This window comes from Marmota monax, unplaced genomic scaffold, assembly GCF_021218885.2.
Source record: "Marmota monax isolate L192 unplaced genomic scaffold, Marmota_monax_Labrador192_F-V1.1 WCK01_AAM20220418_F8-fsc00275, whole genome shotgun sequence".
Taxonomy (NCBI): domain Eukaryota; kingdom Metazoa; phylum Chordata; class Mammalia; order Rodentia; family Sciuridae; genus Marmota; species Marmota monax.
In genome coordinates this window covers 1071544-1096305 of record NW_026691942.1, presented here as the reverse complement: position 1 = coordinate 1096305, position 24762 = coordinate 1071544, and the positions used below count along the sequence as shown (strand labels likewise).

At 46.8% G+C, this 24762-nt stretch overlaps 1 protein-coding gene across 4 annotated transcripts in view; it reads left to right on the top strand.

Moving 5' to 3' along the window:
* Positions 1–24762, top strand: part of Esyt2 (extended synaptotagmin 2) — a 77087-nt gene that overhangs the window by 34869 nt on the left and 17456 nt on the right. For 3 of the 4 annotated variants that reach the window (XM_058577553.1, XM_058577347.1, XM_046437257.2), the window contains 7 exons: positions 8888–8943; positions 12974–13094; positions 15321–15497; positions 16557–16639; positions 17969–18017; positions 19472–19561; positions 20011–20106. In XM_058577553.1, the coding sequence (XP_058433536.1) occupies positions 8888–8943; positions 12974–13094; positions 15321–15497; positions 16557–16639; positions 17969–18017; positions 19472–19561; positions 20011–20106 (672 nt within the window). Of the gene's footprint in view, positions 1–8887; positions 8944–12973; positions 13095–15320; positions 15498–16556; positions 16640–17968; positions 18018–19471; positions 19562–20010; positions 20107–24448; positions 24512–24762 lie in introns of all 4 variants that reach the window. The other variant, XM_046438744.2, reaches the window with a different exon arrangement.

The window sequence follows — 24762 nt, the reverse complement described above, 5'->3', positions numbered from 1 at the left end:
TATTTAGTGCCTGTCACTGAGGTTAAGTGATAGAGTCTTTCTCTTTTAACCTTCATGCCTCCAAATCAGGAAGTGGGATTGAGAGGTCTGTTTGTCCAGGTCATACAGCTACTGAGAGCTGGAGCCTGCATATAGGTCTGGACTAGCCATAGAGAACCATGTTTCCAACACTTCATACAGTGTCTTACCTGAGACCCCTCCCTGCTCCCTCCCGAGACAAGTGCTGATATCTATTGGATGTGTTCCTTCCCTTTGGGGGGTACATTTGATCGACTGTGCATAGTGTTGTGTACTGTGTTTTAAAATGAAATACTTTTCTTGACTTGGATAAGCTGTAATGTTACCATCTCGTGATGTTAGATATGTAAACAGGCAGTATTCATCACTTACTGTTAACAAAACACATGACAACACAACTGTTGCTTCTACCAGACAGAGTCCCTCCTTCTCTGAGCACCACGGCCTCTGACTGGCGCTGTTTCAGGGTGCACTCCTATTAGATGCAAATTGGCCACTGGGAGTTGCCCTGCCCTTACAGACAGGACACAGTGACAGGGAGGAATTTCTCTCTCAGCCTCATTTCCCACTGCTGTCCCAGCACACATCCCAAGTTCCAGCCACAGGCAATGACTGACACCAGGACAATTGTCAGCTCCCCTTCCATTGCTTCCTCCTTTTTCTTTCTTTCTTTCTTTCTTTCTTTCTTTCTTTCTTTCTTTCTTTCTTTCTTTCTTTCTTTCTTTCTTTCTTTTTTTGGTGTCAGGGATTGAACCCAGGGGTGCTCAACCACAGAGCCTCATTCCTACCCCCTTTTATATTTTTGAGACAGGGTCTCACTAAGTTGCTGAGGCTGGCCTTGAACTTGTAGTCCTCCTGCCTCAGCCTCCTGAGTTGCTGGCATGCACCACTGCACCTGGCTCCTCCCTCAACTTTTTCCTTCCACCCAGAATGTTGGTTTCAATTCCCCCCCCCACACACTTATTTCCAGAAAATTTCCACATGTCCCTTCATGGGACAGAGTACCATTTTAGGCCATTGTAGGTGATTCTGAAAGTAAGGGCAGCTGTCTCCATATAGCTCAGCAGATGTCTGCAAGTGAACAGCTTCTTGTAGGTCTGCCACTCCGGGGTGTCCTGAGAGTCCTCTGGGAAGGTGCCTTTAATAGCATTGTAGTTTAAAGCAGGAATGTTAGTTCATATAGGTTGATTCAAATAACATAATTAAAAGTATGGTTTTGTTTTGTTCTTGGCACTAGGGATTGAACCTAGGGGTGCTTAATCACTGTGCCACATCCCCAGCACTTTTTTTTTTACATTTTATTTTGTGACGGGGTCTCACTAAGTTGCTGAGGCTGGCTTTGAACTTTCAGTCCTCCTGCCTCGGACTCCTGAGCTGCTGGGAATATAGATGTGTGCTATTGTTTTTAAAATATGGGTTTATCTAAGTCAAACTAAGTGTAGTGCAGGTTGTACTTTTTTTTCTTTTTTCTTTTTTTTTTAGTTTTTTTAGTTGTACATGGACACAATACCTTTGTTTTATTTATTTATTTTTATATGGTGCTGAGGATCTAACCCAGGGCCTCTCATGTACTAGGCAAGCACTCTGCCACTGAGCCACAACCCCAGCCCTGCAGGTTGTACTTTTTCTGTGGAAAGACAGAATTGTGTCTTCGCTTTCTGTAACCACTAACATTTTTGTTCTCATTGACTCATTGCTTAAATCATGGACTTATTTTAAATGCATTTTAAGCCTATAGAACATGTAAAATTTAAAAGCTTCTAGAGTCTGTATCAAATTTTACTTGTTTAAAATTTTAGGAAATGAAGAAATCTATAAAAAATTTCAAATTCATATTTTAATCTGGGATAAGCTCAGTGGTAGGGTATTCACCTAGCATACTTGAGGCCCTCAGTTCAATCCCCCAGCACAAAAATAAATGAATGAATAATAAATAAATAAAATTCTTGTTTTTTTCACATATCAGTTATTTTAAAACCAGTATGTATAAGAAACCGACTTCACTAATGACTATAAAAAGTTAATCTTAGGCACTGTAGCACATGGCTGTAGTTCCTGAGGCAGGAGGGAAGATCAATTGAGCCTCGGCGTTCAAGGCTGGCCTAGACAACATAGGGAGAACCTGTCTCTTGAAGTGAGAGAAAAAGAGAGAATAGGGGCTGGGGGGTGTCTTAGTGGTAGAGTGCTTGCCTAGCATGCATGAAGTCCTAGGTTTGATCCTCAGCACCATTGGGGGAGGGGGACTCTTTAGCATATTGCTGAATAGTTTAAATTTACTCCTCCTTGGCTGAGGGCATTCTTAACAATTTACCGAAAAGTCTTTTTTTTTTTTTTCCTGGAATGTAACAAAATCCAAATATTTTAGTCTTCTTCAAAATTTAGCAGTGCTCTTACTTAGTTTGGATCTTCTACAGATTAATTTACTTTAAAATAACTTTACAGTATTAACCTCCAAATTATATTTTTTTGCCCAAGGGATGAGACTGAAAGTGCAGAATCTCCCATCTCCTTATATGGTGAGTAAAGTCACCAAACATGCCTCAGAGGGAAGGAAATTTTTTTAGTTACTTTTAGCTGGAAAATATGAGAATGGATTTATTGCTAGCTGCCAAGTAGTTCTCCCTCACCCTGGTAAAAAAAATGCAGTAGAAGGATTTTTTAGTTTTATTATTTTTTACTGTCTGTCTGATTTGGAAGTATAGTGCCAGAGATTCATGTGAAACTTACACATTTTTCTGCTTGTCGATTTGCTCACATTAGTTTTGAAGATATGGAATTTGTGGGAAAACCCCACACTTACTGAAGCGATCGGCTTTTGGGGTCAGGGGAAGACAGTTTAATGTAGCAGGCTTCCTACCACTTGGTTCCACTCCTGGTTCTTTCTCTTCCTGCTGTGTGCTTTGAACAGCTCATTTCATTTCTCGGAGCCTCAGTTTCCCTGTCTGTAACATGGGGGTGACAGCATGATTAAATGTGAGAATTAAATGTCAGTTCATGTAAAATGGACAATGCCTGGCACATAGTGAGTTTTTAGATTTTTAAGACATTAAACATTTTGCTACACTCAGATTTCACATTCTAGCTCCTGAACACTAGAGGTGAGTTATGGTGATTGGAAAGAAGGAAAACATGAGCCAGTGTTCTGATAAGGGCTGAGGTTCAGTGACCAAGTTCTGCTTAGCACGTGCTGGGGCACTGCAAAAAACAACTGATAAGAACCAAAATGGTGCCTGTTTACCCTTGGCTGTTATCCCAGGGAACCTTCTGATGTGCCTCAGGTGTGCATTCTGAAGGGTGTTAACCCAGAAGTGCCCTGAAGCTGAGGTGAACCCGAGGTCCCTCACAGGGCTTGCTCTGGATGTGTGCATCTTTCAGGACTCCTTCCATCCAGGAGGGAGGGGCTGCTGCTGATGTCTTTTGAGCCACAAATTTATTTCTTCATCTGGCAAATGGAAATGATATCCTCCTTTTAGAGTTAGTGTGAGAAGAACTTGAGTCCTATTAGACTAAGATTCGAGAAATTTAAGTATTTTAAATGGGGCAGCAGAGGAGAGGAACTTAATTACAAATAACAATAGCATATGTTGTTGTCTCGTGAGCCTCACATGAGGGCTGCAGGCGAGTCCCAGGACAACCTGGAACCAGGAATCACGCAGGTGGCAGCTGCCACGCTTCTGCTCCACTCCTCCCTCCGAGACCGGCTTTGGTTCTCTAGCCCCTGCCAGAGTCGTGCCACTACACCCCCCGGAGGCTCCGAGCCTCCCTCCTTCCGCCCTCACACTGGACCAGGCCTGGGGAACAGGGACGAGGGAGTGGACGAAGCTTGAGGAGCTCATCCCTGCTGCCCGGCAGGCCAGCTGCGGACACATCCAGACTCAGACCACACCTTAAGGGACCCGAAAACTTTGGGGACATTTATTCTGATAAGTTTCACGGAACTGTGATTTGAACTCTTTCATTATTTTGACAGTCTTGTCCTACCCCTTGTGGTCCTTGTCTGTACTGGGCCTTAGGGTGAGCTCTCTCAGCAGCTGCCCTTCCTCCATGTGTCCTTTGTCTGTGGTGGGTCTTGTGGTACTGAGACTGTCCTGCCACACCCCCAAGGGACCTCGCTTTGGGACCTCACCTGTGCTTCCTTCCCCCAGTGGCCTCTGTCCTTTAAGGTGGAGGGGGGACGGGGCTTTCTTTGTGCCTTTCTGTGGTGCTCCCCTTCCTGACCACTCTCCTGCAGAAGTGCAGGAGCCTTCCGGCGTGCATGCCCAGTGTCTGTGGGTCTCTGGCTCACCCATACTTGGCCTTTGGTCTTTCTTTAGGGTCTAGCTGGACTCATCTCACTGCCCAGTAGGGGCCTTGTCCTCTTCCATGCTCAGCTCTCCCATGCCGTCAGGAGTGGTAGTTGCTTCACTGTTTCATACTCCAGGGAAAGCTGGACATCTGGGACTTTAAAACATAAGGAAAGCATTCTTGAACTTTAACTCCAACCCAAATCACTAAATCAGAAACACTGGGGAGAAAACCCCACTGGAGAAGAATAGAGCCGTCAGTTTGTATTCTTAACAGATTCCTGGGTGCCTGGCCTGCGTTGACCTCCCAAGGGCCACTCGTGCTTGGAACCAGCAGTGGGACTGCCCCGTCAGACAGTGCATCCCCTAGCAGTAGGGAAGGGCCTCTGCTGTTCATGAAGCGCGTGGATGTGCCTCGCTGTTCAAGTGAACCTGGTGTGCCTTTCCAGCTGCCGCTCATGTTCTCCTTCTCACGGAAGAGCCACCAGCGCCCAGAGACAACTTCTGTGCCTGGAAACACATTTCCACTCACTGCTCAGTCTCTGAAACAGAGCTCTTAGTCATCCAGAAGCACTGGTTGCGTTTTCCCTCAGGAATCTTGGAGCCCTGTAGAGGCCAGCAGGGGCAGCTTCTGGCCTGCTTTTGTGAGGCACTTCCCAGAGCACTGCCTTGGTCAGGCTGCTCCCAGCTCTTCTGTGTCCTGTCTGACTTCCAAGGGGAGCTTTTGAGCTCTGTGCATACATGCTCTCACTCTCTCATCCTTGACCTCGCCCACCACACACTGGGCCTCACACATTTGTCCTCTCACTCATCTTCACACTCATCCTCACCCACAGGCTTGCCCAGTCTCCCCCACTGATCTTCAGTGCCGGATTCCCCTGCTCCCAGCTCCTGTGCCCAGGGACAAGCCATGTACTGCTCAGTGCCTTGAGTATGGGGACCTTTCCTTTGCCCAGGGCCTGCCTTCTTGCATTCAGACTCTTCTCAGAACCCAGCTCAGTCCTGCCCTCCCTCGGATCCTGCCCCTGCCTCCTTGAAGGTTTGTTTCTGTGAACTTCAGCAGCACTCAGGTGCATCTCAGTCATTTCATGTGAGAGGAAGAAGCATGAATAAACTTCATCCAAGCCAAGCTGGCGATGCTTAGGAGCAGGTGTGGCCAGGGTGGTCCCCTATGGAGCAACTGGAGGACAGGGAGGCCTTACACATCAGGGCCTGGGAGCAGGGCTGCCTTAGAGCAGAGGCCGTCCTTTAAAACCGTGGGTCCCATGGGGAGACCCTGCTGTCCTACTGTCACGCAGCTGTGGAGTTCAAAGGGTTACAAGTGAAATCACTTCCTCTGGGTCTCAGTTTTCTTATCTGTAAAACTCAAAGATTTGATTGTTCTCAGTTCTGTGACAAATCCTAAATTTGAACCTACTTTTTAAGCCAGTTTTATACATATAACTTTAAAATGTATATCTGTTTTGCTTCCTTCTTTGACTTATTCCAATAAACCTTTAAGCTCTTGTGTAATGCTTTCATGCTCTTTGAAAAACATTATAATTTTTCCCTAGTTTTATGCCCTCTGCCCTTGCTTCTGTGGCAGAAAGACATCTTTCTGAATTCTCCATCGTCTTCATAGAGTTGGTTTTTGGTTCCCACAAGTACAGCTAGTCTACTAATGCCCATTTGTGGAGATTCTACTTTCCGGCTAGGAGCAGTTTTTAATATTTAAAATACTAGAAAATGTTTATTTTAGTGCCATATCATACCTTTAAAATCTTCATGCAATAGCAGGCTTACTCATAGGCAGATGAACATCATTTCCATCAGTTAAAACAGAAACATACTTTTTTTTAAAAACATTTATTTTATTTTTTTTTAGAAGTAATTGGACATAATACCTTTATTTTATCCATTCATTTTTATGTGGTGCAGAGCCTCGCACGTGCTAGTCGAACGCTCTACTGCTGAGCCCCAGCCCCAGCCCAAGAAGCATACTTTTTTAAACAAAACAAGTAGAGGCCCGCCAGAACACACTTCATAGTGGGTTTTCTTTTGTTCTGTTCTGTGTTTGGTTTAAGAGGCAGGGTCTCACTATGTTGCTCAGCTGGCCCTGAGCTCCTGGGCCCAAGCTATCGTCCTGCCTCAGCCTCAGCACCACCGTGCTGGCTACAAGGATTTCTCTATAGCACAATTGTACAGGACATAGTAAGTTTCCAGTATCAGCCTGGGGCATGTCTTGTATTCTCCACCGATCTGCAGCAGGGTACAGCTGGAGGAAAAGCTGATGAGTCACTATAACTAGAGTTAATTCTTGGGTTCTGGGTTATAATATTGATCAAACAAGCAAGATGTCAAAACTGGTTGTGGGCATGTGTTTGGGATTGCTGCGTGCAGTAAGAGCATGAAGCATGTGAATCTTGGGGAACAGGACTGGGAGCAGATTCCTTTGTTGTTGTTTATTCACTTCATACATGTTTTTGTCTTTGACAATATGTGACAAGTTACATTTGTCCTTTTTTTGCATTTTTATCCAGAATGCAATTTATGTGGCGGTTCAGCCTTCTGAGTTTAGGGCAGTCTCTGTTTCACCTGAGTATTTTAGCAGGTCCAAAACACCAACTAAAATTAGCTTCACACTGACTTTAGTTCTAAAGCCAGCCCTTGTCTCACTCAAGTATTTAACAGGTCCAAAAATACCATGTAGCCACTTGGAAACATAATAAAGTCTCATTACAACACAGCTCTCAAGTATTCTGCATTATATTCTTCTCCTTAAAAGATGACTACTTAACAGTGCTATTAATAGGATTGTTAATTCTGTTTCCCAAAACGTGAGTGTCATACTGCTCTAAGCAGGTTAGGACTGCAGTCTCCAAGGTGGCAGCGCAGTGACGCGTGGTCGCAGCACTTGGAGGGGAGCTGTCTGTAAGAGGCGCTCTTCACTGCATGCCACTGTGGACTTCTCTCCCTGGTGCTGTCTCACCCATGGTGGTGTCACTGGCTCTCCTGCAGAAGCTTACCATCTCCCCTCAGCAGGGCAGCCCTGTCCTGGGGCTCTCTGGCTCCCCATCTCAGCTCTGCAGATGCTGCAGCCGTGACGCAGGCATCTTCTGTGAGAGCACCACATAAAGTGCTCGCATTTGAACTTGAGTCAAATGCAAAGATTCCACACTGCACCTCTGAGCATTCTGTGGTCAAGAGAAAAGGCCTTCAAAACTAACAATAAAACCCTGTCACCGCGTTCTCATCAATCTGCAGCTGCCTCGTGTGCAAGTGCTTTTCGAGGTCAGGGGTGGTAACACTGGGGAGCACCCTCTCCTTCCTCAGTTCTGAAACGTCTCATCCTCCTCGTTGAGAGTGTCACGGTGCTTCTCAGTCTGCCCAGACGGTAACTGTCCAGCCCTCACCTAGCGTGTGTCTCTGGTTGTGGCATATACCATGCTTACAGCAGTCCTTCTGGTGGTCAGAGGGATGCCCAGCCCTGGAATCAGCCCTTTTCCAAAGCCTGGTTCCTCCTGCTAGAAGCTCTATAGGTTTTAGGCAGGCTGCTGGTGGTGTTACCCCTGGTGGCCATCACCTCTGGGCCTGAACTCCGTCTGTAAGATTAACTACCTGTGATTTTTCTTATTTTCTTCCCAGGTTTCATGTATCACTTCTATGCTGAAAAAAGTTATAGTTTTTAATTGATGCTTTTTTCCCCTTAGTTTTAGTCTACCCAACAGAATCTTGACTCTCAATTCATCTTTGTGTGTAACCACTGACTTCCAGGGCAAACTTGAAGAGCTTTGTTTCCCTGGCTGTGAACGCAGCGGAGAGCATACAGCTCACCTAGCATTTTGTCCACGAGTACAACACACAAGTGGTTTTACTGCATGATTCACTGCGTGATTCCATTTGATAGGAAAAGTAGTTTTTCCAGTCAGTGGTTTTACTAGTCCACGTCCACTTAATGGGATCTTAGCTAACTAGAGGAATTCCTTTCTGAGATGGTGGATGACCAATGTCACATAAGTGGGTTGAATGTATTCCACTCGTTGGAAAATGCAAACTAAAGCAGTAATAAAGTACCATCATTTGGGCTGCTTTTTAACATCTTTTTTTAAAATTATATATTCTTGTTTATTATACATGAAACATCTGTTTTTGGTGCAGGTATGTGAAAGACATTTTCACACATTTTTGTTGGCAATATAAATTGGAAGCAGTATTTTTGGAGGTCAGGTTCATTTATGAAAATGAACATAAATTTTTAGCTTCAGATCTCACTTTTTTAATGCTAGTCTGCACATGTAGATGAGAAAATGTGTGTAGAAAGACATTCACTAAATCATTACTTGTAGCAGAAGAGAGATTTCAAGTGTTGGAAGTGCCTGTCTGTAAGAGGATGGGCAAATACATCATTATATAGTTCTTCTAGAGAAGACCACGGCAGTGTCGCAAAGCAAAGGCAGAGGCAGATCTGCACACACAGGGAGGAAACCTGCCCTTGACGCACCCCGGGGTGAGCCCTGGGAAGGTGACAGACGCGGGCTGTGTGCATTTGATTATACTGCTGGCAGCAGTTGGATGCTTAACATTTTTGCCCCCCTTTCTTTAAACAGCTGTTAGAGATTAACTGGACAGGACTGACCAACCTCCTGGACATCCCTGGATTGAAGTAAGTCCTGTGTGCGTCCTGTCGCCGTTGGCTGGTAGGTGAGGCCTTGTCTCTCCGTGTCGCAGAAACAACTGGGGAAGGCTGAAGGCGGGTCTCCCGGGTGGGTTGTGGCTGCCGCCGGCTCCTGGAGGGGCAGTGGGAGCACGAGGAGCCCTGCCCTCACAGCCCCCTCAGGCTCAGGAGTGTGCTCCCCGGAGCCGCTGCCCCCTTGGTTTTCTTGTTTGTCCTGAGGCATTGTCCCAGTTGTGGCATTTCAGAAAAGTAACAGCCTTTTAATGTTCTATAAAATTAATTTTTAACTTGAGTTTTACTATTTTTCCATAAATAATAGAGAAAACTTGAAAATGAATCTGCTTCAAAACTAACCCTTTCTGTCCCTTTTTGTGTTCTTTCCAAACTGTGGCTGCCCTTGTCCTTCCTCCTTGAAAGGATTGGGTCCACAATGGAACCTAGGTGTGAAATTTCTGTATCATATCATTAGAAATCCCTTCATAATCTGTAGCAATTCAGTATCTGAAAAACAAGAAAAAATGCCCCTTTAAAAGCATCTGAGAGGGTTGGGGCTCAGCGGTAGAGCGCTTGCCTAGCAGGTATGAAGCACTGGGTTCGATTCTCAGCACCACATAAAGATAAATAAAGATCCATCAACAACTAAAAAAAAAAGTATCTGAGAGCCAGTGGAGGTGGCGCACACCTGTGATCCCAACTACTCAGGAGGCTGTCGGGAGGATCAGGGCCAACCTGGGAAACTTAGTGAGAGCCTGTCTCAAAAAGGGCTGGAGATGCGGCTCAGCGGCAAAGCTCCCTTGGGTTCAGTTCCCAGTACCGAAAATAAATTTCAGAAGCATCTGAGACCATGAAGCCGAGTGCCACAGCTGCACACAGTACCCCCACCACCCTGCCCCATGTAACTCGGGGGTGATGGACAGGCCCTCAGCCTGTCAGTCACCACCAGACAGGAACCTGTGAAAGTACAGCGTGGTCGACGGCTCATCCCGCTGCCAGGGAGCTTAGCCTTCCCTTGGTGTTTCCCCGCTCACAGAGCGTTGTTTGAGGATGTCAGGCAGATGGTGAGCCCTCCTGCTTTTCGGCATTCAGGATCCTGCCTTCCACAGCTGCTGCCAGCCTCTGCTCGGTAGACAGCAGCCTCTGTCAAAAAGTGAACCCTTTGACCAGGCACGGCGGCGCACGCCTGCAATCCCAGCAGCTCTGGAGGCTGAGGCCGGAGGATGGCGAGTTCAAAGCCAGCTTCAGCAAAAGTGAGGTGCTAAGCAACTCAGGAGACCTTGTCTCTAAATAAAATACAAAGTGGGGCTGGGGATGTGGCTCAGTGGTCAAGTGCCCCACTTGAGTTCAATCCCCAGTACAAAAAAAAAAAAAAATGAACCCTTCTCGCTAGTTCCAGAAAAAGTCCCAGGGTTAGCATATGTGTCCACAATTTCTGTGATTCTGGTAATCAGATTTGTTTCCTGTGTACCCCTAAAGGAGGCTAAGAAATAGGTTAGTTGCTTGGGAAAACCCTAGTGAATGGAATATCCTTCAGTGGAAGCAGGGGAATGTTCGCGGGGTAGCTAGGCGGAAACAAGAAGCATCTCTTCAGGCTAGTGTAGGAAAGTTTATTCTGGTCAGGTGTGATGGTACATGCCTGCAGTCCCAGCCCCTCGGGAGGCTGAGGCGGGAGGGCCTCATGTTCCATGCCAGCCTCGAACCTTAGTGAGACCCCCATTCAAAATGAAAAGGGTGGGAGTGTGGCTCAGTGTAGAGTTCCCTGGGCTCCATCCCCAGTATTGCAAAAAGGACAAAAGAAAGTCTCCTTTTGCTTTGCTTCCCTTCAGTGTTGTGAGGGCAACAACTGTGTGTACATCAGTCTGCCCTGAAGTAAAGTGGACTTGCTGAGTGCTGCCTCTAATTCACATCATCTTACCACCTGAAGGGTGACATCCAAGGGCGTGCAGGGCTCTGGCAAGACTGTAGCCAGTCTCAGATCACATATGCACACAATAAACATACCTATACACATCTAGCTTCATTTTATTTAATATGCTTCTAGCCATTAGTTTATGTATAGATCTTATGTATATATTCTATAAAATATTCCTATATGATCTTCTCTGTATATAGAATTATATTAAGATATACATTAATTGAGCTAGGGCTGTAGCTCAGTGGTAGAGTGCTTGCCTAGCATGTGTGAGGCACTGGGTTTGATCCTCAGCACCGCATCTAAATAAATAAAATAAAGGTGTCCATTTACAACTAAAAATATTTTTTAGAAGATATACACTTATTTTAGGCTGGGGTGGGCTCATTGGTAGAGCACTCGCCTCGCACCTGCAAGGCACTGGGTTCGATCCTCAGCACTACTATCAAGTAAATTAGTGTTTTCTAAAAAGGTGAGTGTTCGACACTGCGTCTGACAGGATGAGCTCTGGGGAGGCGTATGAACCAGGCAGCCAGCCAGGCAGCCAGCGCTGCACTCAGGATGCAGAAAGGAAGCCGGGCACCATGGAGGGAGTGGTGCTGCAATACTTCCGTGGCCACCCCCGCCGCAGCACACTGCGGGTGGAAGGTAGAGGGGCGAGTGGGGGCTGGCAGGCAGCAGCAGTGCTCCAGGACAGGATGGGGAGTAGTGCCTCCCAGACCAGCCGCTGCTGCCTCGGGAGCTGTGGGAGGAGCAGGGTCTGTGGAGTGCTGGCCAGTGGCCACTGGCTCCTGGACACCAGGGCAGGTGTGGCAGTGCAGCATGAACTGCACAGGTGTTACCGTCCAGGGGTGCTGGGTTGATTGACTCCATTCAGCAAAGAACTGAAGAACAGGACAGAGACAGCAGTCAACAGGTTTACTGCACAGGCCACAGACGGACTTCTCCGGAGAGAAGGGGCTCCAGAGCCAGTAGTCTGGTTGGGGGGTTTGACTTGTCCTTTCTGTGGTCTCTGGAATTTCCTCTTCTGCATATCTCCTGTCGTCCACATGCTTCTCACTGTTATTGATTGGTGCCCCCCATGTCTACACATCTGTTTTAGTTTTCTGTTTCTTAGGAGCACAAGTACAGACATGTCTATCTGATTGGGTCCCCCGCTTGTGGGAAGTTGACCTCCTCAGAAGACCCTCTGCATGCTCCTTTGTTCTGACCCTGCCCTAACTTCCTCACTCACCATCCTACTCTGGCGGCCTGCACCCTTCTGCTTCTCTCTCCCTCACCAGCACAGCAGCAAGGGGATGCTCCAAAACCCTTTACTCAGGGACTCTTTCAGTGTGAACACAGGCAGTTTCTACGTAAGAACACCGTAGGTTCCAGAGCACCCAGGACCATCCAGTACCTCCTTAGACAGCCTGTGTTCAGCGCCCCTAGCTTGAGCCCTCCAAGTCTGTTCAGAAGAATTGACGACCAAGCTGGCCACAGTGGCCAGCACCTGCAGGGGCCTGAGGCAGGAGGATCTCAAGTTTGGCCAGCCTCAGCATTTCAGTGAGGCTGTCTCAAAATATAAATTAAAATGGGTTATTGGTGTAGCTCTGTGGTACAGCACCGCTAGGTTCAGTCCCACGTGCCACACATATGCATGTGCGCACACACACGGTATGTTTGTTCCTTTATTCTAAACAATTATATTCTTGTTACCGAGTTTGCTGTGCAGCGGTATATAGAAGTTCAGAATTGTTAGTTGGTATGAAGAGAGCAACGGAAACCTTATACTTTGGGAGAAATTTAATATGTACACAAACATGGAGCCGGTTAATGTATATGTTAATAGAAATGCTTTAGTTAGGTATTAAATCTTTGACGAAGCCGGCTAGGAGTACATGGAAGGTTATTTAGAAATTATGAAGTGTAGCTAGAATTCTCGCTCCTGGTTACCATGCAGCAGCCCAGCTGACGCCCTGTGTGCTGGCTTTAGATGTTATGTTGGAGAAGCAAGCCTACTCCTGCCCTGTGAGCAGACACCACCTTGTGTTGGTGGTGACATTTGTTAAGTTGATAGCAAGTGTTGATATATCTGATTGTTTTTTCTTTTTACCTCCCAAATAACAGTGGCTTATCTGATACTATCATTTTGGATATAATATCAAACTACTTGGTGCTTCCCAATCGAATCACTGTTCCTCTTGTCAGCGAAGTTCAGATAGCCCAGTTGCGGTTTCCTATACCAAAGGTAAGTGTGCCATAGCCGCCTCTGCGTTTCAGACACGTGGCGGGCGGCCTTTTCAGACAGGTGGGTCTCGACATAGCAACAGCTGTCCAACCACACTCCGAAGAGAGGTGCTGCTGCACGTCAGGCCTGGAGTCTGTCAGAGACTCCAGGGCAGCTCTGGACCTCAGTCCCTTTCCTCCACAGTGCAGAGGGTGTGCAAGTTCTCAGGACTGCCAGGAGCAGCAGACAACCTGGTCACCACCGCAGGCGTCCGTCAGATTTGTTTGTAATCGCTCTCAGCCCCAAGCACAGTGACTGAGAGGATGAGGATTTTGATATGAGACGTGTATCAGCTCTCTCTGGGACACTGGGGAATGGTTAGCTTGGAGTCACCTGGTGATAATGTGGTAAACGAGGGGCTTATAAAGCAGCTCACTTGGACAAAATTGGATGAGCAGATTCTTGAACTCAGTGGCACATTGTTTTGTGGATGTGTGACTTGGCCAGCTGGGCCTCAGTTTCTGCAGCTGTAAGATGGGGTAACTGGGCCCACAGGGCTGCGTCCCAGACATCAGAGTCCCCTTCATGCCTTCACACAGAGGTTGTGAGCCCCTTTGCCTGAGTGTGGAACCCCACTGGTCCTGAGGGTATGGTGTTCCCGAGTGTGCCAGCCCCTTGGGTCAGGTGCCACCTCCTGAGTCTGCCTGGACTGTAGCCTCCAGTTGTAAGGGAGACAACTGCTGTGGTGCAGTAAGGCCCAGCGCTGACATGTGTCAGGCCACTTTCATTGAAACAGGAGGCAGGTGGGTGCTGTTTCAAGGATGTGTGGTTCTCACCTGTCTCCTGAGCTGGAGACCGATTTCCCCACCTTTTCCTTTTTTGGTTAAATTAGATGTTAGCAGCAGTACATAGATCATCAGACCTTCTTGAGCACTCCTGTGTTTAAGAGTCACACAGGCCTTTCATCTGAGGCCCAGAGGAGTAGTTCCGTTGGCGTTTGACGGATGTGATGTGACACTAAGGTGGAGAGGAGTGTCCCCTCTGGAGATGCAGGTGGAAATTGTCATGTTCTTCTGCTGCGTGGGCCTTCTGTGCCCTGAGTGCAGCAAGCCCCGATTCTACCTGGATCTTGCTGCCCTTCACCCCACAGGGCCTAAGAGCCAGATCTTCCAGGCTTCAGCCTCAGGCAAGCATGAGGGAAAAACATCTCACTGTGTGTCCACAGAGCGCTTGTCTTCCTGTGCCAGTCCGGTTGGGTGCCAGAATGCTACCCTGCCAAACTTTACCACCTTTGTTTGCCTTGAGAGAAACATGAGTAAATGTTTTCTTTTCAGTCAAACAACATTTGAGAAAAAATACTGTATTGAAGTTGATGGGTAACGCCTATTTCAAAGTTCCAGTGTTGTCCTCTATAAAGCAGGTTTTATAACAGCACTTCATACCCTTCTAAAACTGGGTGTTGCCGGGCACAGTGGCGCACGCCTGTAATCCCAGCGCTCAGGAGGCTGAGGCAGAAGGGTCGTGAGTTCAGAGCCAGCCTCAGCAACGTAGTGAGACCCTGTCTCTAAATAAAATATTTTAAAAGGGGTTGGGATATGGTTCAGTGGTTAAGCACCCCTGGGTTCAATCCCCAGTTAAAAAAACAAACTGGGTGTCATGGCTATATCCAGTGCTGATGTTTCCTGTCATGTTCATCCTTGCTTTCTTAAGACCAGACCCGGGCTTGCTGGCAGCTTACACGGGCCTGTGAGCCCCAGGACCTCTACTCAGGGTCTCTTTGCCAGGGAGCTCTCTGCAGGTGTCTTTGGCTGAGTCTCTCCTGTGTCTGAGGTGTATCTATTCTCCCTTCTAGACAGCTCCACTCCTGTGCTCTCGCCCACCAACCTCCACCTCAGTACGGGGATCAACCCCAGGGCCTCACACATGCTAGGCTAGTGCTCTACCACTGAGCCACATCCCTGGCCCTTTTTCATTTTGAGAAAGGGTCTGGCTAAGTTGCTGAGGCCTTGAACCTCCCATAGCTGGGATCATAGGTGTGTGCCACAAGCCCAGCAACTGTCACCTTTTCTCAGCCCTTGTTTTCTGACCTGCCACATCTCCGCTGCCTCTGCTGGGATATGTGCTAATGGGAAGAAAGTCTTCGTTTTGCTCCCTCAGCAGTTCTTAGGGCAGGGTCAGGCACACAGCTGCCTCCAGTTCTCCATAAGTGAACCAGAGAATGACGAAAATGGCTGTACTTCTTTTCAGGGTGTCCTAAGGATACATTTCATTGAAGCTCAGGATCTTCAGGGGAAAGATACTTATCTTAAGGGCCTTGTCAAGGGAAAGTCAGATCCCTATGGAATTATCCGAGTGGGCAACCAAATCTTCCAAAGCAAGGTCATCAAAGAGAACCTGAGTCCAAAGTGGAATGAGGTGTATGAGGTAAGGCCTGGTGCCCTCGGTGCTGAGCAAGGGCGTTGGGAGTCTGCTTCAGGTCTGCGGTGCAGATGCATGGCCAGTTGAGACCATGGTTTAACTTCTTTGTATTAATTTCCCTTTCTTTAAAAGCACTGTACCTTCTCTCCCTTCCTCATAGTGTTCTTGCCATGTGAGCACATAGGTTTTTAAACCTTAATTGTATAATGATATCATCATGAATAATTGGCAAAAATATTTTTCATAATGCGAATAGTTTGTCTTTTTCTAACTAAGAAACATGCGTTGTTATTAACGCAAACACAAAAAAGACATTATGTTGTATTGCAGACTTTGCATTTAATACATCTGGACATCTTTACATGTCAGTGAAGGAGAGCTACGTGGTTTTAATACCACCCGCTGCGTGGCACCCTGGTGTTTTACCTGGGGAGGCCAAGCTGCGCAGGGTGGCAGCACTGTATGGGACAAGCCACGCAGGGCAGGCGCGCCAGTGGCACTGTAGGAGGACAGGCCGCGCAGGGCTGGGAGCGCCAGCGGCACTGTACAAGGATGGCATGGATTTCTGTTTCGCCTGCCCAGTTCTCCCCGTGTAAATCCCAGGAATGCTAGATCAGATCATGGATTGTTCTCCAGAGCACAGGGGTTTCACCTCTCCCTCCTCCCGTTCTTGGTGCTTGGTCCCCCTGTGTCCCACTCTGCGAGGTGAGTGCACAGCTGGTGGTTTTCAAGGGCAGCATTGGCACGGAGCCGTTTCAGGGCTTGGGCAGTGGGTCCTGCATCATTGCCCTGTCCCAGACCTTGGACAGTCTTAGGGTGACATCCTGTGATGTTGTTCTAAGAAGGAATATACTTGAGCTTTGAGAAGTCATGCAGTCAACTCTAGGTAGGTATAGTAGGTTGTCACTACATTGGCAAGCATTTCAAATGGCCCAGTCATCAAGCTGAATGTAAAAACTGTTTGTTGCTGGAGAATGGTTAATGGCAATATTTGTCATAACCATCGTACTCAATAGAAGACTATATTAGTAAAAATGCAATAGCTGCTAACCATCAATCTTCCAGGCTTTGGTCTACGAACACCCCGGACAAGAACTGGAAATTGAGCTCTTTGATGAAGACCCAGACAAGGATGACTTCTTGGGAAGGTGAAGAAAGCCTCCTGGCTGTGGGGACAGTGTGGGCACTCCGTTGTCAGTTACCCTCACAGATAGGAGCTTTGAATCTACTTACTTACATGTGTGCATTTTTAAATGCCTCTTAGATACAACTTTTGTTTCACATTTAATTTCTTAAGACACTTCAATTTCTAAAAAGTCACACTGAAGAGAAGACAAGCCACTAGCTCTAGCTGTCTGTCACAGTGACCACCCAGGGGTACTTGAACCGCCAATTAGAATGGAGCAAGCCAGGACACTCAGTAGTCACATGCAGAGCCTGCCCCTGTGCGGAGTGCAGCTATTTCAGTTTACTGGGATATAGTAAGTTGCATTGGTCCTACACTGAGAAAATAAATATTGATTCGTGGTGGAGTACTTTCCTAGCAGGCTTGAGGCCCTTTCAATCGCCTGTGCCACAAGAGAATAATAATGATAATACTGTTTATTTAAAATGATATAGATTATGGTAATAATGATTGGTTTTAAATTGAAAATTCACATAGCTTGGGAAAACAAACTTTAAAAAATAGACTTCTGCCTGATCTTTATTATTTAATTTATCATGACAGAAAAAAAGATGCAGGAATAGATAGATGACACTGCGGAGATTTGAGCCTCATCAAGAACAGCCCTGAGTGTCATGGCCTGGCTCCAGAAACCAAAAGCCTGCAGAGGACAACCAGAGCAGTGCAGGCAGGACAGGGAGCAGATCCCTGGAGGCTGCAGGGTGCAGACCCGCAGGAGCCTGCTGCCATGGACAGGGCGCAGAGGGCCACACAGACCCACAGCATAGGGGCAAAGAGGAGGGCCCGCCAGGAGGAAGCACCAGCACCTTGTCCCTTCACAGTTGCTGCTGGCCCTGTGGGGTGGGGCACTCTCTGCTGTAGAGCAGGCTTCCTCTCACACAGGCTGGCCAGAGGCTTCCGTGGGACCCCAAGTCAGGTTGGGCCTAGAGCAAGCATGCACAGAAAGCCAGTCCTGATTCAGTACGTGCCAAGTGCTGTGCACAGTGATGTTTGGCAGTACCCAGCAGAGCGTGTAGAACACGAGGACTGGCGTGCACACTGCACCGAGGGGGCCTAGTTCTTGACGGCTCTGACCTCTGCCTCTGATCTCACAGAAGTGCAAGCCCTACTCTTGTCCTTGCTCCTCTTGACACTCGGGCAGAAGCTGGAGGATGCCTGTGGGAAAGGGGCCTGCTTCCCGATCACCTGTGTTGTGTTTTAGAGTACTTTTTCATAGACAGGTGCTTAAGATTACTTCATTTGTAAGAGCTGTGTTTTTGTGTTCTAAACTTTTGTGTTGTTATTCCTATAGTCTTATGATTGATCTTATTGAAGTTGAGAAGGAGCGCCTTTTAGATGAAGTAAGTTTTCTCTGAGTTTGGTATATTAATAAGCATTGCCTGAGCACCTACTGTGTGTCAGAGATAGGGAGAACCATGCTGTTGCCCAACTGTCAGTGCAGGAATCCTGGCTGATCCTGTAAGGACAGCATTTACTCCATAAGTATTAAGAATGCAGGCCCTTAAAAAATAACAAAAAAAAAAAAATTAAAAAACATAAAAAGAAAATAACTAAAAAAATTAAAAAAACAACGAAAGAATGTAGACCTTTAAAAATAACAAGCTAAAAAGAAAAAAATTAAGCCAGGCAAGGTGCCACATGCCTGTAATCCCAGTGACTCAGCAGGCTGAGGCAAGAGGATTGCGAGTTCAAAGCCAGCCTTAGCAAAAGCAAGGCACTAAGCAACTCAGTGAGACCCTATCTCTAAATAAGATACAAAATAGGATTAGGGATGTAGCTCAGTGATTGAGTGCCCCTGAGTTCAATCCCCTGTCTCTGCCACCAAAAAAGAAAAAGAAATATCAAATCAGATGGTTCGCATAGAGTACCTGCCACATGCTAGAAATTCTTATGGACAAAAGAACATAAAGCTGACTCTGTGGCAGGCAAACTGTGGCATACTACAGGGTTAGGGCAGAGTCTGAGAAGCCCACCAATAAGGGGAGTTGTCATGATATCTGTAGTTAATAGCAGAAATTGCACCATGCAATCAGATTATAAAAGAGAGCTGTAAATACCATTAGAATTTAGAGCAAGAAAATATTATTTCAAGGGCTGGGGTTGTGGCTAAGTGGTAGAGCGCTTGCCGCACATGTGTGGGGCTCTGGGTTCGATACTCAGCCCCACATAAAAATATAAACAAAATAAAGGTATTGTGTCCATGTATAACAAAAAAAAATTTTAAGAAAAAGAAAATATTATTTCAAACAGGGATATTGGTATCAGAATAAAACATCAAAGAGGAAAAATATATAGAGGCTTCTAAGAGATAGTCAGATTTAAGCAAGCGAGCTCTAACCAGCCAGACTGGCGTTGAGATCCTGCTGCTTCCAGAGCAGCCACCTGCCCACAATTGCACAAGACAAACAGAACAGAGCCTTGGGCTTTTTATCACTCACTGTTAGGGACCCTCTTTAATGGACCATTTTGTGGTTTTTAAGCCAGTGTTTGATGCCAGTGTTCAGTGTTTGGGAACCACGCTGGCTGTCTCTTGGCCTCTGAACTCCCTGTGAGTTACATGCAGGACTTCCTAGGGCACGAATCCTGCGTGCATGGGAGTGGTGGTAGTGCTGCTTGGCGGCTTTCCTAGGGAGGGGCTGATGATCTCATGTTCCTGGCCATCATCTTGGAACACGAGGTTCGGCACGTCAGCTTGGTTGCGCACTGGGAGCAGCAGCAGTGCTTGTGGAGGCAGGGCTGGACATGGGTCTCTGGTTCAAGAGAGCCTTACTGGACTTGAACTCTCTCTCTGCAGTGGTTCACTCTGGACGAGGTTCCCAGAGGGAAGCTGCACTTGAAGCTGGAGTGGCTCACTCTTGTGCCTGACGCCGTGAACCTTGACAAGGTACTGTGCAGTGACACACCCTCCCCTCCTGATTGTTGGGATCAGTTTCTCCAGACGGTGTTGCTCCTTAACTAAAAAAAAATTATACCAGTAATTTTTATTATTGTGCTGTATGTGTCTACAGTAGTAGCAGAGATAAATTAAAGAAAATGGGATTTTTTTTTTATAGTGGACGTGACAAGTTATACACCTGTTTTATATATCTTGAAATGGTATGCTTACTACAGTACAGGGATTTGGAGGGCCACACATCACCGAGAGCTTCATTTGATTGGTGTGTGTGGGATAGCAGTCTTGTTTAAAAGACACGTATTGTACATTTTCAGTCTGCTGCACATATTTGGTTGTTAATTTCTCACTTTTGTGGTTGTCTTGTGCATAATTGACATATACAGATAGGAAGAGTCTCTAGTCTCGTGGACACACACTAAGGCCTTTTCCTCCCCTAGGTCCTGATGGACATCAGAGCTGACAAAGACCAAGCCAATGATGGCCTTTCTTCTGCACTGCTGATCTTGTATTTGGACTCAGCACGGAACCTTCCGGTAAATATAGCAGTGCTTGTTCATTTGGGTGCTTTTTTTTCCTGATAGCAGTTCTGACTTGGAAATCACTTCTTTGTTTACCCACGGTGTGGCACCTGGTCTTGTCTAGCTGAATTTGATCTCACGGCAGTGCAGAAGAGCAGGAACAGAGAGCATAAGTTAATGTTTGCTTTGCATGTCTAGATTTACCTCTAATCAGTAAAACTTCACTGCCTAAAGGTAGAAATTGCCTTTAGTTGGAATGGGGATAAAATGAAGCCTTTCTGATCACAGACTCCAAACTTGTCCTAGCTGCAGCACAACAGTGCAAACCTGCTGCACCCTGGAGGTGTCCAGGGAGCTTCCAACAGAATGGGTAGAGATGAACAGTGTCTGAGTAATCTGCTGCCAAACGCACACTGTTCTGCAGCCTAAAAGCACATGCCTATTCACATCAGAATTGTTTTGTCCTAAGGAAAAATGAAACACACAATACAGGTCTGTAGGGATGATGGTGACCTTGGAGAGGTGATTCTGTTGACCAGACAAGGTAGGAACACTGCCAGACTTCAGCCCCCCATTCAGGGTAGTGTCATTGTCATTGTGAACGCTACACCATTTGGTATTTTTTCAAGTGCCCACATGCTTGTTCACCAGGCAGTCATTCTCTGTTTAATTGTATCAATGACCAGTTTTGTTGAAAGAAAGAACACTGCTAGCAGGTACTGAGGTGGCCCCAGGACTGGCCATCGCTTACTTCCCCCTGCATGGTCAGTGCGTCCCCTCACGTGAGTGCATTAGTGAGTAGCAGTCTGCAGACAAGCAGCCGACTGCGCAAGTCTGTTTCACGCGAGGACTTCACCACACGTGTTTCATTCAGTCTATCATGCACTTTCTTTCAATGAAGCTTTCTTGACTGATTTTACCTTCTAAATTTCTTACGTTTTTCGTAGAAGAATTTACCTTAATCTCTTTGCCAATCTTTCTATCTAAATCTGTGGCTTTATCTGTTATAATTTCACTTTGGGAAACGTTACTTCATTATCATTTAATCCTTCTTCAGAGTTTCTCATACAGAACTTTCTCATTTTAACCAATGGTGTTTATTATAAAATGTCTTAATGTTACAATGACTTATAATGCCTGGTGAAAGTGAATTTGTTTTATATTTTAGAATATAGAGCATAGGGTGGGTGAACTGGCAAGAAAGGCTTAGGCCCATCTATAGAACTGATGTGTTTTGTCACATTAAATTGAAATTTCAATCATGTCATACAAGCAAAAAACGAAAAAAGAAAAGTGATGTACTGATTTTCTGTTAGCTGGGCAATTTGTGCATGAAGTGTGCTGTGGCCGTCAGAGGCACAGGATCCCTGCCACGCGCTACCCTGGGGTATAGTGAGGGTGGGGACCTTCCCTGGGGTCCCCATGAGCTGGGATCCTTTGGCTCTGCCTTGGCACTGTTTTCCTGTGCTTCTGGTGCGCTCATTGATCACAATCCACCGTTCTTTGCTTTTTCCTCCTGTCTGCACTTTCTTAAGAGTATCTTCGAGGGAAACTTTGGGTGTGGCTACTTAAAAGAGAGGCGAGCGTCGGGACTAGTGTTTTGTGAGAATACTACCTCAGTCTATAGAGCACTATTTGTGAGTCCTCCAGGTCCTTTCCTTTGTTGATTGAGTTCTGCCGGAGTGTGGCCTGGACCTTCTGTGGAGTCTGCTCGTGTGGAATGACGGGGCATGCTGTCGTCATTTTCCTGCATGATTTCAGTTTCTGTGTATTCACTCTGTGCTGGTTTTGTAAAACGTAACACTGCTTTAACATTGGCAAGTGCATCTGACGGGAGATGAACTAAACTGAGATGCCTCAATTGCTGCTGGCCCGTAAAAAAATAAAAACTCCCATGACGAAGAAATGAAGCCACGATGTGAAAATTGTTTTGTAGTTCATCTCCATGTGAGATGTAAATATCTTCTTGTTCCCTTTCCCCAAACTTTCTTCCATCTGCCTTTTCCTCCTGACCAAACACAGCAGTGTTAGAGCATCCTTTCTTACAGTCCATCCCTCTAGTCCATGCTCAGTCACCAAGGCATGGTCACGTGAGGACAGGCAGTGCCCTCCCGGTCAGGCCTTCTCCCTCAGGGAGAAGAAAACCACTTTGAGGTCACTGTTCAGTTCCTTTTAAGGAATTCGAAGGTTTTCTTAGATAACTATGGACTTTTTGTCTTGGTCTCATTACATCTGTTACCATGCCACATGGGTGGGACCTTCACTGGGTGCTGTTCTGGGTAGGTACTCTTAGTTGGGATCTGGTCTCACTTGCTAGGGGCACAGAAAACCACTACTGACCTGTTAGTCTAGCGAGTCGCCCGTCAGACTGAACTCTGTGGCTGGCAGGGTCCCAGAGTCAGTTTGCCCCTGAATCTTACAGTGACAGTGCTTTGTGTTCTCCAGAGACGGAATTTCTGTTTCCAGAGCCTTTCCACATGCATCCTCAGCTTCGCTCGCATACCATGCGTGAGGCACCAGGTGCCATCCTCAGCACCACATAAAAATAAAAAATAAAGATATTGTGTCCACCTATAGCTAAAAAAATATATATTAAAAAAAAGAGAGAGAGAGAAGGTTGCAGGACAATACCTAAAGGACAGATATTTGGCCCTGTTTTACAGATGAAGAAAACCAAAAGCCTGAGTCACACCGGTAGGTGGATACTGTGGCCCTCCCAGCTCTGTCCACGCTCCCCTGTTCACGGCCTCTGTAAAGGACAGGAGGCCAGTGGCACGTGCTCTTGTTGTTTCAGAAGCAGTCCTTTGCTTCTGGCGTTTCTTAGTGATGACCGAGTAGCTGTGCTGTGTGGATTCTGTCTCCAGCAGCTTTTCCAAATTGCTTTTCCCATTCTACAGCTGCCTGCTTCTGCAAGAAGGAGATGAGCCGGGTTTTTTACATTGTTTTTTAGTATTTAGCCTATGACATTGCTGGGTTCTCAGTCAGGTTCCTCCCACATGGTCAACTGTGCTGTTCCGTTAGGATATATGCACCACAGGCTATTCCATGATGCAAATGGGAACACTTTGTCACCTGCTGATGTCCAGCGTGACGTCAGATCTGCTCTCTGGGTCTTCCCCGACAGGCTGCCATGGGAACTAGTAAAGCTCCAGGCGGCTCCTGCTGCCTGCCTTCCCTCCTCAGCCATTTCACCCCACTCCCCACCCGGAACTGAAAGCAGCAGCTTTCCTGCACGCTGGCACGACCTCGCCCTCATGGAGGCTCCTGGAACATGCCCTGCTCTTCCTCTCCATCACGTGCTGCACTTGAGCTCTGACCGTGGTGGCCAGCATTCAGGAGTCAGGCGTACACCGTAGCTCGTGTTATTGAGCACTTGCTAGGAGCCAAGCAGGGCAGGAGGGGCCCGACACCTACACCTCATCTAGCCCCTAGACTGTTGATGATGTTTTACAGATTGGAGATGAGACAGCACAGAGGACATAATGACCGAGATTACCACAGGATTGGGATTAGCAGAGCTATCACTTCAGCAGGTTTATGGGCTCATGATTCCACATGTGGAGTATATCTGAGACAAGTGGTATTTCTAAAGTGCCTACCCTGAACACAACAGTGCAGCCTAATAGCCACCACTGCTCAGACCCTGGCGAGGATGCTTTTCTTGGCTCTCCTTTAAACAAAAAAGTCCAGGTGCAGCTGCTGCCTCAGTTGATGGTGAGAGACCCAGGGGGAATGATGCCTGACTTCTAAGCCTTAGGCCTGGACACCTGCCCAAAGCATTTCAGTGACTTGGTCTCTCTCACATCCAGGACTGCAGCTTTCCATGATCCCACACAGCTCCTCCTGCACCCCTGGCCCCACATCACAGCGGCTCTCCTTGTTGCCCTGTAACTGATGCATGTTGGAATAATAATCACATTTGTCTCAGCTACATTTGCCCAGTGTGAGCATCAGGAAAAGTCTCTGAAATCTGGAGTCGTCAGTCCTTACCCTCGAGGGCCAAGGCTCCCAGGCTCGACAGGTTTGGGCAGCGTGGCCCGTCATTGTGTACTTAGTGCTCAAGATTTTAAGAGTTTACTCAGGCAGATGATAACAAACAGAACCCTTCCTAAAATCTCTCTTGAATTTTTCAAGTCCCAAAGGACAGGCGTTAGGAGAGTAAAGGGTTGTGGAGGACTTGAAATACATTTTGAAAGCCTCTAAGGTGAAATCTTGGGCATAGAGAATCTCCTATGGTTGGGGGCTTTGCTTAAGTTTGTGTTTACTCTCCTAGATGTTCGTGTCATTAACCTTCCATAAGCTCCTCATTGCACGTTTTATTAACCCTTGGTGTATTCATTTTCTTCTGACCTGAAAGAATAATCCATTAGACTTTAACCCTGGTGTCTTGAAGAAGGCTGCCGTTCAGAGAGCGCTAAAGGTAAACCAAGTGTTCCCTCGAGGGTGCAGCGTATCGAGGCATATTGAAAGAGATGATACTTGAGCTCGCGAGGCGTGGCAGGCTGCCTCCCTGCCAGCCCATGGTTGGTCATCCTGTGGAAGAGAGCCTGCTGTTATCTGAGAAGTGGTAGGTGGAAACACAGCAACTCAGAAGGTAAATTTTATAAAGCTCCAGTATGACACGGTGTCTTTCCTCCTGGCCTGGAGCAGCTCCCTCTAGGGCAGTTTAAA